We start from the raw sequence: 18,161 nt of genomic DNA, 5'->3' as shown, positions 1-18,161 counted from the left end.
ATGCTATAGTTATTAAAATAGATTACATAATATTACATATAGAGAAATTTTACAGCCACAAAGAATAACCCTGAACCCTAATAATAATGTGTGAAGGTGCAGTGTGTGCACTATTCCTTGCTTTAGACAGAATTAGTGTATGAGCCAGAGAAAAATGTGTGATGGATCTTTATACTTAATTTGCACATCAAAATTCAATGCATAATCATGAGCACTGCCATCACAAATTTGAAAAACGATGTAAGAGAGATTTATATTAATTGATATAAAACTCTGCTGTTAGACTGTGCCTAATGACTGAACATATAGTCGTACTCCTGAGACTCCATCACATGGCGATTGATTATTTCCCCTTATTGATCTTATTGAGTTCTGGCAATTACAGTAATGCCCAGTGAACCTCTTGACAAAAAAGCAAGCAATATGTCAACAGTTTGCTCAGTAGCACAGGAGGAAACTGATTAACTGAGACAAACCATACAATTAAGGATTTGTAATGATCTCTTGGCATCCAGAGATAATTTGAAAGAAGAACTTTTCATTCACACCCTCTAAAGTTATATTATTATTTCTACATTTCATCACCAAAAGCTGATATTGGTCACACAGATCATCAGCTTGCCTTTCTTTGTACAAATATGCACAGGGTACATGGGTTAACTGAGAATGCATGCTACAGGTTTCAAGAGCTAATTTGTAAGATCATTGTACAGCAGAAATATAGCCAACACTTCTGAAAGAACACAGACAGCTAGTGTTTCAAAAGCTCTGTTCAAGAGACACTGAAATAGGTTGATTTACTAAAGATATGATGTGGGAAAAACTACTCTCAGTGTTGACGAATATCAAAATCTTTCTTTTAAAATGCAAGTACAATGGCATATACAAATGTTTTAATAACAGCTCCATGCTATATCCTGCTGGCTGTTTGTTCACCACATATACACTATATTTCTAAAAGTATTCGCTCACCTTCCTTAACTGAGCTTAAGTGATATTCCATTCCTAATCCGTAGAGTTCAATATGACATTGGTCCACCATTTGCAGCTAGAACAGCTTCAACTCTTCTGGGAAGGCTGTCCACAAGATTTAGGAGTGTGTTTATGGGGATTTTTGACCATTCTTCCAGAAGTGCATTTGTGAGTTCACATAGTGATGTTGGCCAAGAAGGCCTGGCTCTCAGTCTCAGCTCTAATTCATCCCAAAGGTGTTCTATCGGGTTGAGGTCAGGACTCATCCACACCAGACTGTCATTTATGTCTTTATGGACCTTGCTTTGTGCACTGGTGCACAGTCATGTTGGAAGAGGGGCCAGCTTCAAACTGTTCCCAGAAAGTTGGAAGCATGGAATTTTCCATACTGTCTTAGTATGCTGAAGCATTCAGAGTTCCTTTCACTGGAACTAAGGGGCCAAGCCCAGCTTCTGAAAAACAACCCCACACCATAATCTCCCCTCCACCAAACTTTACACTTGGCACAATGCAATCAGACAAGTACTGTTCTCCAGGCAACTGCCAAACCCAGACTTGTCCATCGGATTGCCAGATGGAGAAGCGTGATTTGTCACTCCAGAGAATGCATCTCCACTGCTCTAGAGTCCAGTGGCGGTGTGCTTTACATCACTGCATCTAATGCTTTGCAGTGCACTTGGTGATATATGACTTGGACCAAAGTTTCACTTTTATTGAGACATATTTTCTCTATTTAACTGATTTTATAAGGAGTGAAATAGAAATTTGCGTCGTATAACATTGTGTGGTATGTTAGATTTACAGAAGACGTTTCATACCATTAACCGTGATATTTTAATATTTCAGTTAAAAGCTATGTTTTAATGATTTGGTGCTTAACTGGGTTGCTTCTTCATTGAAATAATGAAAACAACATGTTGATTTTGGTACTTTAACTTTGCCTAGAACTATTATTTATGCAACTCCCAAAAAAGTGTTTTGGGGTCCTCTGACTCTCTTATATACTGGGGCTTTGGTACTGATATATTTTGATTATTCCTCAAAATAAGCTGATTGAGGTTATTTACAATCTCCAAGTGAGAAAACTTTTGAAATTGCCCCATTATAAAATGATGGGACGCTGAAGCGCAGGATGATAGAATTAAGTAAATTTACAATGCTGGGTTGTTCCACAGTATTATAAAAAAGTGAAGTTCACTAGAAGAAATAAAAACAGATTTGGTTTCATTTGGTTTTAAAAGTAGTATGGGTAGTAACTCCTTTATACTTGCTGCTTGAAATGGTTGATAGTATGCAAGGTTTTTAAAATGGAGGGGGCGGTATGGATAATTAGATGGACATGTTATAAATGATATTGTACTTTTAAATTGTACACTAGTTTTGAGGATCAAGTGTATTTTTATAAATATTTCATTATGCCATATTTCTATTTTTCAGTGTAATATAAGGGGCTGTGATGGAAAAATGTCTTTGCACTTTTTGTGTGTTACCCCTGGACTGTTTCTGCTTTTGTCAGAACACCTACTAGGATAAAAGAAACTCAGCATATGCACAAGCCAAATAAAAGAGAAAGGATAAAGGACCAGTGCAGATCCAGAGGGGAAAATGGCAACATGAATCATTCAATACTGGTGCTAAGAGAGGAGAGTCTTCTCAGCTCATTCAATTTCACTTTATTCCTAATGGAGGACTCTGACTGAACATTTGCCAAGGTCTGTATTTCCCTGCCTCTGAATGTCCCGTTACGCACTGGATGACACTTCGAGGTAGACATTAGATTTCAATACACGCAATACAATGTGTTCAGTTGTAAGAATTCAGATTACAATTATAAAATGACAGCTGTGTCTTTTTCTTGAAACAGGTCTAGTTCTTTCTGTACTCCTGATGTTACGCAGTCTAGTTTTACATAAAGTATTTGTGTTTGGTCTTAATTTAGTTGTATGATGTGTCAAAACAAGAAATTATTTCCAGTCATTTCAAGATGCAACCACATCGAATTATGAAGCCTATTTTCAGTATAATGCTTCATCATTGCGCTTTCTTTGAGCTTTGTACATTTTCCGTGTACTAGAAAGAAATATGAGGATCACAATACAAACCTGACATACGCGTTTCTGATGGCACGTTTAATATTTTGTTTAATGCAGATACTGACATTCATATAGAGGATCAAAAACTTTGTTACCTTTAGAAATTACCGAAAAATACTGGTAACATAAAATAAGGTATGAATGTGCGGTAAAGAGGTAAATGCTGAAATTTCAGTGGCGTCCAGGTATTCCAGAGAGTGGAAGGTTTTGGAGGGTGCTGTTGTGGGTGCATGATCTCTTACACCCTTCTCTCAAGACAAGTGTCGCTACAAGCCTCCATGTTGTCTTTAGATTAACAAGCGTGACCGACACGGAGACCTGTAGAGAAAGAAATGACACATTTCGATGAAATGACACATCAGTTACCTGCAACCAGATGCAGCACAAAGATGTCGAAGAGTGACCAACAGTGGGGATGGTGACCAACAGTGGGGATGGTGACCAACAGTGGGGATGGTGACAACTCCTTTGCGCTAACTCAGTCTCACAGGATACGGGAAAATATAAGAAAAGAACCTCTTCACTCACACTCAAATACACATAATTATTCCATTATTGAAAAATATGTAAGTGACTAGATAAGAAAGTCTGAAAAATGCAGTAAATTCTCAGCATAAGTCACCAGTAAAAGGTTTAATGTACATTAATTCATTTTAGGCATGGAACATTTCTAATGTTTATATACTGAAAAGGCTTTTATTTATTTACCATTTATCTAATCAGCAAAGACTGAAATATCTTGGGAGTGTGAACCCTGGTGGCACACATGCACAGCACAGCTTGAAAAGGAATTCTGCTTCAAAGGGAAACGTTTGTGCTTTCAGACTTTGGCCTCTGTCAATTAAATGAAATGCCATGTGGTCTCCTCTACTCAAGCTTGTAGACTGTGCCATTTTTCCAATCTTGTTAACATTTCATTGTAATTAAGGGGCATTTCAGCACACCTGCCGTGGCTCCTGTGTTCTAGCTCATGGAGCAGGGACGATGGGGTGACACAAAGCCAGAGTGAGTTGAGCAAAATGAGGGTGCAGAGGCCGCCAACTGAGCCTCGTATGAGATTTCCATCAAGCTCAGTTCCTCGGGGATTTACAAAATCTAAGTAAATATGAAACCCGTATTTAATTCAATAGAAATAGAAAAATATTTCAAGTCTCCCAAGAACTTGCTTTTGACCATTCAATGCTGATTTTTGGTGTTATTCAAAAAGGGTTTTGTGGAGTTGCGTATAAACATGAATACTCAGCTAAATATTTTATTGAGTATATGATCTTGAATGAAAGTCCCATTCAATCCTCTTGAAGCTTCTTACACTATATCCTCTGACATCGTCTGAATTCACCACGATGTGTTGATAGTAATTTCCAGATATTGTGTCTGCTTGGCATCCCATATGGTCTAGTGGCCTGACTCCCGGTGTGGGAACCTGACCTTATGAACTTATGACCTTATGACGGTGTGCTGGAAAAAGTGGGAGAGTGGGGCACTGCTGACAATCCATACACTTGATCCAAACACTACACCACTGCTAAAAGACAGTTTGGCATTGCAATGGCATAAATTATAAAAGAAGCATTTGTTGACAACACACAAAGCTTAATCGAAATGCAACAGCACTACCAAATGTGCCCTCGTTAAACAACCTGTTCATTCTTTCATTCATTCCAATGTGTTATGTCCCTAGCAGTTGACAAATTGGCAGATTACAGGGGAGGGGGGGGGTGTTAATTTAAGGTCAATTGGAGCCGGTGGCACTACAAGCCAAGCAGCTGTTTCCAGAGAGGCGATGGCTGAATGTAGAGTGGATATGCGTGCTGGCTGTAGAAGTAATCACATTGGTTCATCAAGTATGGTCCGGCGTTTGAAACAGAGTTTCAAGAGTTATCAGTACTGCACGCCTCGACACGCTTCTGTCAGAGAAAGAAAGAGGAATCAAAAACAACGGAACTCATCCGCAGCTACACAGTGGAGGAGCTTCGCAAAGAGACACTGAGTAGAGTGATGGTGGAGTGAGTGGTGTCCTGCTAGTATAGAATAAGAGGACACCGTGCCAGTGTCACACGCCTCAGCCAATGGGAACTGAGACAGTGCTGAGAAGAACTGAGAAGTTAAGAAGAACTGAGTGCAGCACAAGTGGAAAACAGCTCATGGGTGTCGCTGCTACAACTAGACAGTCCCCCTCACTTCGCGAACAGCACACCTGTGAGGCAAAGTCCATCCAACTTTAGTCTGTCACCGACAGCTGAGTCAACATGAGAAGGAGAAAGCAGCCGTGGGGGGGGGGGAGCCAGGTGCATGAATTCTAGCTTGCACCTGCTCAGGATGCAGGCATACTCTAGATTTCCTCTTGACTCTTGGCAGCCAGAGCTTGAGCTCAGGAAGGAAATGCTGGGATGAGGAGACAAGATGACAAGGAGACAAGTAAAGCAGTCACTAGCTGTCCAGACCCAGAGCTCCCTGACAGTGTGGGCCTCGCTCTTCATGGGCGAGACCCTTTCTTGGATCCCCGAGGACGCAGGAGGAACATGTGACCGGCACCCTCATCGACATGGACGACACAGCGGACAACGGGGAAGGCAGAAAGAACAAACAGGGGCAGAGTGTCTTGAGAGAGGCACTGTTGCTGCCGTCGTCGCCCTCAATGTCTGAAGACTTGATGCTGTAGGCCATGAAGAGTTCCAGTGTGCCCAGTTGGAGGATGCAGAGCTGGAAACACCGAAGGTTCCAGGTGGGATGAAAGCCGAGCTAGACAGACGTGACGACCACGTGGGCCCATCGTCACGGCACCCTGTGCTGGCTGGACAGTCTCCAGATGCACGACAGGCCGCGGTATCGTGTGTGGGAGAACCTGGACAGTGCGTGTGGTTGCTGGTGCCACACAACTTGAGACTGTGCTGGGCTTTGTGCATGAGCTGGCATGGCTTTGCACGGCTGACACGGTTGCAGCAGTGTACATTACTGTGACCAGGACACAGAGGAAAATACCTCTGCAAGCAAGCCCTCTGAGCTCTGCTGTGCTGATGGGGAGGATGATGATGATGATGGAGAGGATGCCCACAGAGCTTGTATTGGTTACCTACCAGGGTCAGAGGAGCACAATCCCTGGAAAAAGTCACTGGATCTAGAAGTCGGCAGACTGAGGAATCATCTCCCTGACTGATGATCTACCTATTTTTATTACCTAAAAAAAATATTTCTTTTATAATTATGTTTTGTCACTGAAAATTTACTGGAAAACATTTGAGGTTTACTGTGACACCTCTGATCAATGTGATGATTTTACTTGCTGAATTAATTTGGCAGTGAAGCAAACATTTACACTACATGTCTCAACACAAACATGACATATAGTTATCAGTATTAGTAAATAAAGCCTAACCATTTTTTCCTTCCTGCGATTTGTAGTGTAGTGTTCATTAACCCTCCAAACATCTCCACTCTTTTTTAATAAAAGGTCTCACATCTCACCATATAAATATAATGAGTTTGCCTTGAAATGAACCAGAATATGTCATGAAAGGTTTTTTTTTTTTTTTTCCAAATTTTACATTGTATGTAAAATTGCTCCCAAGCAGTTTATAGAGTACCAGGAGTACCAAGAAGTTGAAAGTACCAAGAAGACCACCTATATTTAGAATTTAAAAACTGAACTTGTGGCTTCCCAAAATTTTATTCAACCCAGCTAAGGCTAAAGCAAAATAAACAGCAAGCTCTGAGGAGGTAAAAAAAAAACTGGGTCAGCTTACAAGCACCAAGCTCAGTCTGCCTGTGTCATTTCGGAGGGGGTGAGGGGGAGCAAACGCGAGTGGCTAAAGCAAGAGTGAGAGGAACATATTTACAGCACCATCAACATTTTTACCATCCCCAAGGATGCACAGCCTACTTAGCTATAATTTGCAAATATGTTTTCCCAATCCAGCCAGAGCACTCTGAAGGAAAGAGAAAGATGACTTAGTCTTGGATATTTTTGCATCCATCAAGAATAAATCAACAAATTCTATATTAATAATTGGCATTCTTGGCAGCTAAAACTTCACAGGAAAGACTGTTTTGTGTAAATCCAAGAATAGGCTTGCTGGTTTCATTAAAAATATTTATCCGTGACTGTCAGGATCAAATGTAACATCACCTCTGTCTAAACGAGACTCTGCAGGGTGAGGCAGGATAAGGTCAAAAGGTTTGGAGAATAGAGGATTGGGGGAAATAATACTTAAGATAAAGTGTTCTCAACATCTCCCATATCAGCAAAATCCAAGAGTGTCGATGAATGAAATTTGGCAGCCATTTTTTCTTCCCCCACAGCTCCCCTGGCACCCCTCCCGCCTGCCAGCCACCTCCGCGCACAGCAGTTTGGTGGGCTGCTAGCCCAGGTCTGCACTCTTTCCTCATACGAGTGTTAGCGGCCCAGCTAGGCTCCACTCAGCCCCGCCCCTCTGCACAGCAAGCCAATCATCAGATTAGCGCCCACTGCTAGCGACCATGGAGACCCCATTATAGTCTAAATCAGATTCACAAATCCATTCTTCCACATTGCACCATCCTATGGAAGTGCACAGCTGCTTGCTCACAGCCTCAGTGCTGGCTGGTCACACAAAGCGCCTCAGTGAAGACGGTGCCATTTTGAAAAGTGTGAATTACAGCACTTTGGCGGGAGATCAATGGCTAGTTTGGCATTTGGTGTAAATGCTGGCATAATCAATTTTACCTCAACCTCTAGTCCTGGCTTGCAGGTTCTGAGGCAAATCAAAACTGGTGTTTCTTGAAAACTGTTTAGGCTGATCAGGAGAAAACTGATTCTGATTAACAGTTAAGAGCCAGTAATTACTGTTACTGTTGGAATAAAATATTTCAAAATAACTGCCGTGGCTTCAGAACCTAGTCCTCATAAATTGTTTGGTAGCTTCTTAATGAAAATTATATGTCCTAAAATAAATGTATTTCATATATATCCTTAGTTTTTTTGTCATTATCATAATAATGTTTATCACTATATGCGTAATTACTTGCAATTCCAACTGAATAATGAATTTGCACCCAAGTGTGAAAGTTAAACGCATTAATGAAGAAGCAAAGATCTAGTGCTCAGCAGTATCGCCCATTTCAGAACATAAGACCCACCAAAACATTCCCACATGTTTTCAAGCATTTTAATATGGAAATCAAATCAAGACTACTATTTTAGGGACTTCTAAGAGAGGTTAATGTTCTCCAGACATCTTACTATGTGTTAAAACAATCCACAAACCAATAACATTAGAGCTAGTTCACAGAGTATCTCCTTTGTCACCTTTGAAGTAGAGGTAATCCCATGATTGTAAGACCACCCTAAGAAATCTGTTATACCCAACTGTACCAAGACCATAATGAACTGTCAGTGGCCATTTCACAGCAGCACACACACTCTCCTAAGGTTTTATATACTGTTGTTTTCTTTTAGCTCAACTAATGCATTAAAGAGGAGACAGGACAATAACCAAGCTTCAAGATTCCCACTAGACTCCCCAGCTCAGCTAATTCCCCCACACTATCTCACAGCCCACTTAACCTCTGCTCAGAGGTCAAAATAGACAGTATGTCCTTTACAGATGGAATGTGGTTGCAATGTTTGCATTCCTAGGTCAGCAGTCAAGAGGTTTTGCTGAAAAAATAAGTTGCTGTAATGTTTTTTAATATATATAAAAATATATATTTTTACATTGGGCCAACACAATTTTTGACAGTACAAAACCTCACTACTCACAACTCTTTTGGTTAACTAATTGCTCATTTTTCATTTCATGCACCCTCCCTGAGCTGTAAAATACAATTGCATCCAACCATGATTCTGCACCCAGGATGTTTCGAGGGCCTTGTAGGGGGGGTGGGATGTGATGGTCCTGTGGGGGGATGCAGGATTTGGTGTTTCTGTGTAAAACTATGGATGGCAACAAATGGTGGCCTTTCCCTGGAGGTTGCAGATAGACACAGTGGGAGGAATGTGAACCAAGACGTTCAGATAGGAAAGTGATAAGACTGATCATTTGCATTGTAGTTATATCTAAAATGTTTGTTGTTTAGAGTCAATATGAAGCATGTACTATAGTATGTAAATGTACTCTGTATGCAAATGTACTCTGTTGTCTATACCATGAACCTGATTCCCATTGTTATTATAATTGCTGTCCTTTGATATGCAGCCTGAAAGGAAAAGAAATGAATCAGCTCACATCTGGCTAATTTATTATTTACCAAAACTGGAGAAAACTGCTGAACTCTAACCCTCACGTGCACTAAATTTAATAATGACAGGACAACCACCAGCATCAAACATTCTCCTTCCAGACTGGCACACCTTACTAAACTATAAGGTTGTGTCACCCTGAATCCTCGCAAGCTCGCTCTCATTCTTATTAACAGACTCGACCTAAATCAAAGCTACCCCCCCCCCCCCCCCCCTTCCAATGTGTGGGGACATTTGAGTAGTGTTCAAAGCACTCTCAGATATGTAGACTGCACAGGTTCATAAACTGGAATGATTTACTGCACTGCTTCTACTGATCCTGGCTAACTACATGTTTCAATACTTTTGGGTCAAGATTGATGATACAACAACCTTCTATCCTCTTTTTCACGGGCTTTTGCAGATGTGTGTATTTCTCAAATATTAACTTTCTCTTGTTAGCGAAAGAGCGATTCTTAGTCTCCTCACTCAAACTAATGGCCAAAATGATGAAGTTGCTTTGTTCAGCTTATTGGCATTGCCAAATTTCTCCATAAATCAGACATCCCATAAATCAAGCGTCTAGATGCACCCAACAAAACAACAGCCTCATGCTTTCTCGTTGTATTTGAAGCTGGAATGGATCTCATCGACTCCAATTGGACCATCAGCTGACATGAGAGTGATCCATTCTTATTATTGGTCGCATATGCTACGTATATGTTCCATATCCACAGTGGAGGGCAATTTAAAGGAAGGATGAAGGAAGAAGAAAAGATGCTCACCCCCAGTCAAGAGTTCACTCAAGCCTGCGTGAAAGCTCGGCTTTCTGGTGCTTCAGAGTTCTATGAGAGCTAACCTTTCCTTTCAGAGGCATTTCCCAGGCTCTCACAGAGCCCCTCCTCTCTTTCACAGCAAGGATACTTAGGGACAGACGCAGAGAGCAGTACCATGAGGAGCAGAGCTGAGAGCCATTGACCAGGGCAGGTGCAGCATAGTGAGGGGTGTTGAGTGACAGCTCAAAGATAAAAGCTGTTCAGGTATGGCAGTGAGAAAAGGGAGGCTTCCAGGGTACTGACAGAAAGGGCTGATGGGTATTATGTGTGCCCACCTGAAACAAACTTCATGCAGGGAGCAGCACCGGGTGGCTACTCGAATGTGTCCCGCTGGTTTGTGTTATTTCTTATGACCTGAGAAAGGTGCAAGAAGGGACATACAAGAACACTGGGTCCAAAACAATTCCATGTGGGTCATTTCTAATGATTTCTAATAGGGGAAATGGGGAAGAATAACCAAATGGATGGATGAACACAGAGACTTGTATATATGCTACTAACAAAGAGAGACAGATCGAGACAGAGAGAAGTTGAATAGCCAAATACAGACACAAACCAATGATTTTTTTTTAAGCACTATAAATATTCAACCTAACTAAGTTGATTTATGGTCTGCATGGAGGTGCACAACATCCTGTGAGTCCACTCGGTAGCATATAGTTGTTTTCTTTCCTAGGCTAACATTAGCTCACAGAAGGGTAAAGTACAAATCATTCAGCCAATGTATAAGTTACAAATATTGTATAAGGTCATAAGTTCATAGCTTAGTTACACCTAAACTATCACCAAGCCTCCAGTTAAAAAGAAGTTAGCTAGCATGTTAGCTAGTTAGATGTGGTAAAAGTTATGCTCCTGTCAGAAACTGCTTAAGCTAAAATGCTGTACCTATCTGTATCAACTTAATTCAGTATACCTATAAAATTAAAACATGAGCTGAGCCCCTACCTGGGGAAAAACTCGTGAGTGGAAAAATTAACCTTTTGGCTGGGTTGGTATTGTTACAGTCATTTACCTAGCAACTGCCCTATACAACCCAAAAACTACCCAACAGTTTGAAAATAACAAAATGAGCCATGTTCAGTTCAGTGCTTGGGTAGAAAAAAACAATCTAGGCTTTCTGTGTGTGTATGAATGTAAACTACGTGCACAGATATATTCTGGATTGTGAAAGACAGGGTCAGAGTGTGTGTACAGCATGTAGTGTGTAGAGCAGTTTGTGTAGTTGTACATTTCCACAGTCCAAGCAGAAGAGCATGTTTGTGGGCTTGTGTCTGCGTGCAAGACCCTTCCTGCTGATCACACTCATGCTTTATTCAGGGTGGGCTCTGCAGGTGTGTCTCCCGCCAGTACACCCAGCTCATCAGCATAGCCATCCAGCTGAGAGAGCCTGGAGGGAAGCAGGTTGCACATGTCCCTCTGGCCAAGAGAAAAATAACACTTAAAATACTACACCTCGCTCAACACACATCCCATCAGCCCCCTGCAAACTCAACACATACACCCAAAAAACCAGACATGCACGCACGGCCACTAGAGTGACCTCATCTGTCACCTAAACTGAACAATCACTTTATAAGGTGCAACTACACTACATCTACACATAACAGGCTGGTATTCATCTCACAGACAATTCTTATTTATAACTAACTGACCACTCCTGGCATCACTATTGTGCCAATTTGAAATCAACTGTAGCGGAGTTCTATACCATATGTACAATGTGTTTGAAGATTTAAACTGTAACATTACGTTTTATTCAAACGTATGTGCCACTTTGCTTTACTATATATATATAGTACTCGTACCCGTCTCGAGACATGAGTGCATATATATATATATATATATATATATATATATATATATATATATATATATATATATAGAGAGAGAGAGAGAGAGAGAGAGAGAGAGAGAGAGAGAGAGCTAGAGGCTAGAGAGAGGGAGAGAGTTTAAAAGCTACAGACTTGTTGCTCAGAGACCTCACACATGCCCTCCAGCATAAACACTGAGGGTTACCGAGTTACACGCAAACATACTCAAAAAGGCCGCAGTCTCAACCTGGATTTTGTCAGGTTATGAACAGTCAGTGATCAAGAATTATAGATCAAGCATTCATGCATTTATATGATCCCTCTTACAGCGTGGTTCAGTAGATGTTTCTTAAATTAATGCTTATATTCATTAATTCGCCACACCCAGCTCAAAGCTGCAGTACCCGCAAATGAGGCATGATAAAAATTAATGAACCACAAACAAACAAAACCAATTCATGTCCAAACTTTCAAAAACATAATTTCACTACACCAGGAACACAAAAAAGGCCTCAGAAATCTACCTGTGAACATCCCTCAGGCGTAAAACATTAACACTAGAAACATATAAACAGAAATCCATATTGTAAGCACAGCAAAGGTTTAACTAATTGAATCTTTGCCTTAAAGCGGGTATGCAGGAGAAAGGTCCTCTCCTCGTCATAGCTGTGATAATCAAATAAATACTGAGGTGCATGCTTCACAATGTCATGGCTAAACCTGCAGCTTAATGAACAAACTTAAGGAATAACTACAGCTGTAACAGTTCAGTTCACCTTCCTCTCACTTTACCTTCCAACAAGTCGGTCCAGCTGAAGCCCACAGATGATGTGATCAAGTGCTCCATTTTGTTTCCTTACTGCATTTTTCTACCAGCATTTTTTACACCTTTTTTTGCAGGCAACCAGTAGCAATCGTGGTTTAATGGTGTCTTTTTGAGGAAGGACTGTTCTTGGACTCGAGACATGAGTGCAGTGGACACGTTCCCGTCTCGAGACATGAGTGCAGTGGACTCGTGCCCGTCTCGAGACATGAGTGCAGTGGACTCGTACCCATCTCGAGACATGAGTGCAGTGGATTCATACCCGTCTCCGGAGGTTGCAGGTGAGGATGAGGTTGCGGGAGAAGGAGTTTGCAAATGCCGTGTAGAACTCCAGCACCTTGAGGAGGGCATCTCTCCGGATCACGTGAAGGTCACAGTAGGTAAGTGCCCTCACATTGGCACACGCATGAGCAAGCGTGGTCTCCTTCCAGAAGACGTCACCAAACACATCACCCTTACCTATAAGAAATAAGGGCTTGTTGAATCTAACAAGCTTATATAAATGTAGTTTATAAATGTGAACCAGGTGTTAATTTTTCCCTCTCTGTAAAGTCTTCATTTGAACATACTGCCTGGGAAACACAGGTCAGTACACCCAAACACAGGTGTACCCAAACACAGCCTGGGAAACCCAGGTCAGTACACCCAAACACAGCCTGGGAAACACAGGTCAGTATACCCAAACACAGCCTGGGAAACATAGGTCAGTACACCCAAACACAGGTGAACCCAAACACAGCCTGGGAAACACAGTTCAGTACACCCAAATGCGTTTAGTTTAGCTTGTTGTTCTTATTTAGCTTTTCTTTTAATGGCGGGCCAACATGAATGTAAGATGAGTGTTCACAATTAAGTGTGTTTATCTTACAAGGAAGGTATGTCTTGTAAGATAAGTGTTCACAATCTCATTTCACAATTACAATTCGCATTAAGCATTCTGTAAATAATCTAAAAAGTTTCTAACTTGCTGACTTTGTTACCTCCAGAATAAGGACCTTTTGACTAAGGCCACCATTAGGAGCCCAGCAGGTTCAGAGTCACGGATTCAACTAAAATGCCTCAGGGATAATTACCACCATCTTATGTCATTTCATAATCATTAAAGCAAGACAGCATCTGATCTTAGACCACATCAGAGCAATGAGACTTTAAGTTCCTCTCTGCAGCATCTAATCAGACCTAATGTGATGTCAGTGTGCGAAAAACAGGCGTGCCTGTGCAGTGCACATCATACTTTTGAGGCAAAGAGGACATCACCATTACTCAACTCCTTTCAAAGATCGGACAGCAGTGCCTATTCTAATATAACTGTCTGATCAAACACTGCTTCACACGTTAATGCGTAGTGCACCTGTGCATGCTCTGTCTGACTTATGCATTTGCATTTGTCACCATATTGAAAACTCGTTCTGTTTTTGCTCTTCTGAACCTGAACGAGTCTCTCGACTTCCTAGCTGCAGGATTGTATGCAGTTAATAAGGCTCGATTTCTTGCTAACAAACAACACATAACAAAAACAATTATACCAAATTAGATGCTTAGATGCAAAGACAAAAGAAAAGGCCATTTAAGAAGCTCGCACTGTGCCTCAGGCCCCCTGGTGAAATTCATCAGCTTAGGATTCTTCTGGTTTGAAGAAACACACCCTCAGTTTTACTCTGCTCTTGTACATGTCTTCATGCTTTTGACAACAGAGTCGAGGTGCACAAAGCTGGCACCACTGGGCACTTTGAACAATCCTTCATGGGCATGAGAAAAAGATGACAGGCAAAGGCTGGAGCATTCAAACAATTCCATTAAAGCAGAATAATTATGCAGGAAGAACCAGGAAACAAACCCTATACATAATTCAGTGAGAGCTTAATGTGGACTTTTACTTGGCTTGGGACGTAATGCAAGGTAGGTGGGGCTTACTGTCAGAGACCTCATCATTCAACACTAGCTGATAGATGGCACTCTGTAAACATTATTCACTACCTTACAATGGAATACAAACTATAATATCTAGTAGAATTTGTTTAAGCCTTCTAGCGTACAACATCCCTACATTTTTCAATATAATCTGTGTATAAACAAAGAAAATTCTTCATCTTGTTAGCAGTCAAGGAAACATAACACGATTTTCCTCTGCTGTTAAAACTAAATTAACGTGTATTCTGAACTAGGGGCAGAAAAAAAAAAACAAAAAAACATTTGTGACAATTTCATAAATATGCTGATTCACAGTCACGGCGTCACTGAACACTGGTCACACCCCAGGTGCGGTGGGGGGGGGGGGGGCAGTCCAGCTCACCTAGAATGGCAATGACCTCGTCATCCTGGATAACCTCCAGAGATCCAGACACCACGAAGCAGAGCGTGTCCACGCTCTCGCCAGCATGAAAGATGAGGTCTCCGGGGGCACAGTGCGTGGTCTGGAACTCCACGGCCAGAGAGCGCAGGCATCCGTCACTGGCCAGCCTGAAGGCGGGGTGCTCGTTAAACACCTGGCGGTTCAGGTGCACGCAGATGTCAGCCCGCATGTCTTTAGGGCAGATAGACAGTACCTGGGCAGGGAGAGAAAGCAAGGGGCCCGTCACACAGTGCTGACATGTCGCATGGGTTGGTTGATGCACACGATTACGGATGGATGAGGCTGTTCATCAGTGCTGCGTAAGTTCCAGAACACAGCACAGGCCATATACACTCAAGCTGACTCAATACAATCTTAGGGCTGCTGTAACAACCCAGAAACAGGCAATTCAGCAATTGCTAGCCTGTAATATACACCAGTCAGAAAAGTGCAGAGTAATATGGTGTAGAGGGTGTCACTGTGAATGGGATTTATGTAAAGGACAAGCCCTGCCCTAGAAGGCAGCAAATGTTGCTCCTCTTAGCATACTTCATTATTCTCCATCCTGGGGAGGGAAAAGGGGCAAACACAAACTTGCTGAGCTGCTGTTGGTATTTGGAAATGTCAGTTTCTCAGCACACATTAATATTTCATTTCAGTGCTGTCTAGAGTCATAATTAAATTAACTGAGCCCTGAAGGACTAGTGTGCGCGCACACTGCCTCCTCTTACAAAACAGAAAATTGTTACAAAACCACAAATGCATAAAATATTACCATTATTAACTAAATGAAAATGGTTGGCATGGAAAAAACAGATGTGCCTCAGCACAAATGAACTTCATGATTACATGTGTGAATGGTACTAATCTAGTATCTAAATATTGTTGCTTAATTAAATGTCAGAGCACAATCATCCTACTTTTATAACTGTCCCTCAACACCAAAAGAAAAGCAAGCACAACATGTCATGAGATGCACTGCACATAGTGCATATGAAGAATGCATTTGCAGTGACTCTCAATATTGATCCAATGCACCAGAGTCAGGTCTCTGCAGACCTGTGCTACTTTAAGCTCTTTGATTTTAACTCATTCTTGTGGCCCATTTGAAGTCCAGTAAATTTTCCCTTTAATTCCTTCCAGCACCCCCCCCCCCCCCCCCAGCCCCCCCACCCCCCTCCCCCCGTGGTGGTCTGTGGGACTCCTTGCACTGTTTGAGACTGAGCTTCTAAAGTGCTTTGCGCTGGCGGTTATGGAGAAGGCAGTGGATAAGTAGAAGGGTGACTGAGGGATTGAAAGACTGATTGGCTTTAGCAGTGTTACTCCTGTTTGCCCCTGGAGATCTCGATCCCACGATCTTCTGCCCTGCGGAATTTACCTCCCGAATCACCCTGGCTGAGACGCTGAGATACCCATGATGAGCTCAGCCAGCTAGACCTGGAAAGAAAGTCTGGAAGGAGACTGAACAAGGCACTGGATTTTCATCAGTGCCATTGACATAAAGACTGGCTGCAGTTCACCAGCTTGTGTGACAGGTGATGGTTCTGTAGTGTTACGGGCTGATGGGACATGACTGTCAATGACTCAAAAAAATTGGCATAACAGTCATAATCACCACATGTTAGTGGCTACATCACTTATCATTACATTCCCCATCTGGACCGAGGACATTTTGACATTTTTCAGCTATGGGTAGAGCTATAATACAACCATTTTAACAATGTATTATATCTCAAGACTCTTGTGAGAATCTGCAATAAAACCAAGGGATCTTCTCTAAAAACCCCACTCTGTGTGGCTTACAGCCAATCACAAAGAGTGACAGATGCGTAATCACTCATGTGAATTAATCCAAATTATATTGCCACGTTTATGGCGTTTAATTGCATTTGTGTGGCTCCAACACCTTGGGAACGTTTGGGATAATTGAAGAATAACATGTATGAACAGCGCATGCGTGCGTGGCCGTCTGAGGTGGCTGTGGCTTTAATGTTACATTATTGTTAATGTTACATTATTAAGGGGTTCGTAAAAAAAAAAATTTAAAAAGTCGCAAAGAGTAGAGGCGGTATTCACATGCTAATGGGTCCATTAGATGCAATGGGACAGACATAGAGGCTCATTGGAAAATGGATTCTCTCTCATCTTCCTCACTTCACAAGAACTTAATTAAAATACTGAGTCTACTTTCCTCCTCAGGAGAAACTGAGCCTCATCAGCAGGAGAACCTCCCTTGGTCCTGGATCCCCAACACAATGTGTTCTGTATTGGGGGATTTTATTGATGTATTTAAAAGTATAGCTGTCAGTAAAGTTGTCTACATTATATCAATGTCATTGGAATTGTAACAGGCAGGCTGCACCCGAAATGGCGGCTCAACAACTGTCAGCCAATGACCATGGACAATGCCATCATCTGTTGGCCCAGCCCTACATGAACACTATGAACAAACTTTTCTCAATAACTCACATGCAGACATCACTGAATTTAAACCCATCACTGCTTTTAACCCTTTGAATCTGTATACTTTAAATACTTCCATACAATACATAATAATAATATAATAATACATATACATAATAATAAAAATTATATTAAATAATAAACTTTTTGTTTGTTGGCACTCGTAATTGAAGATGCATGCACATTTACAATAAGAAGTTACCAAAGGCATCAAGCCCAAGTTTAAACCCCTGCTAAAAAGCTGAAATGCTTTGTTTTCCATTGCTAGTAGTGACTTGTCAAATCTGAGGTAAATGATAAGGTGAATTTAGTTTTGGGCACTACTCCTTCCAACCTCGTGGTGGCTGTCTGCTGGGGTGGGCGTTGGCTCTAACTTCTCACTCCATGTCTTTACTAGAAGGAAAACCTGGAGCTTTGGGACTGATAATGAAAATCTGGCTTTAATCCATTAGAAATTTAACAAATGCATTTCTGTAAATTGCCACCCTCTGATTCTTTAATCTAAATATGGCTATGAATACATGCAGAGCCTCTACACTCAGGCCAGTAATTAAATCTCTACTCATTACACAGACTATTCAGAGAAGAGAAAAGACAGATAGCAAAGATATAATTACCAGGTCTAAATAATACAT

At 41.5% G+C, this 18,161-nt stretch overlaps 1 protein-coding gene across 2 annotated transcripts in view; it reads right to left on the bottom strand.

Moving 5' to 3' along the window:
• Positions 1-18,161, bottom strand: part of kcnh5a (potassium voltage-gated channel, subfamily H (eag-related), member 5a) — a 65,997-nt gene that overhangs the window by 7,477 nt on the left and 40,359 nt on the right. For both annotated transcript variants that reach the window (XM_077016902.1, XM_077016903.1), the window contains 2 exons: positions 15,025-15,277; positions 12,994-13,190 (listed from right to left, as the gene is read on the bottom strand). In XM_077016902.1, the coding sequence (XP_076873017.1) occupies positions 12,994-13,190; positions 15,025-15,277 (450 nt within the window). The remainder of the gene's footprint in view (positions 1-12,993; positions 13,191-15,024; positions 15,278-18,161) is intronic.

This window comes from Brachyhypopomus gauderio, chromosome 9, assembly GCF_052324685.1.
Source record: "Brachyhypopomus gauderio isolate BG-103 chromosome 9, BGAUD_0.2, whole genome shotgun sequence".
NCBI classification, from domain to species: Eukaryota; Metazoa; Chordata; class Actinopteri; order Gymnotiformes; family Hypopomidae; genus Brachyhypopomus; species Brachyhypopomus gauderio.
This window is presented reverse-complemented; position numbering and strand designations above follow the sequence as displayed.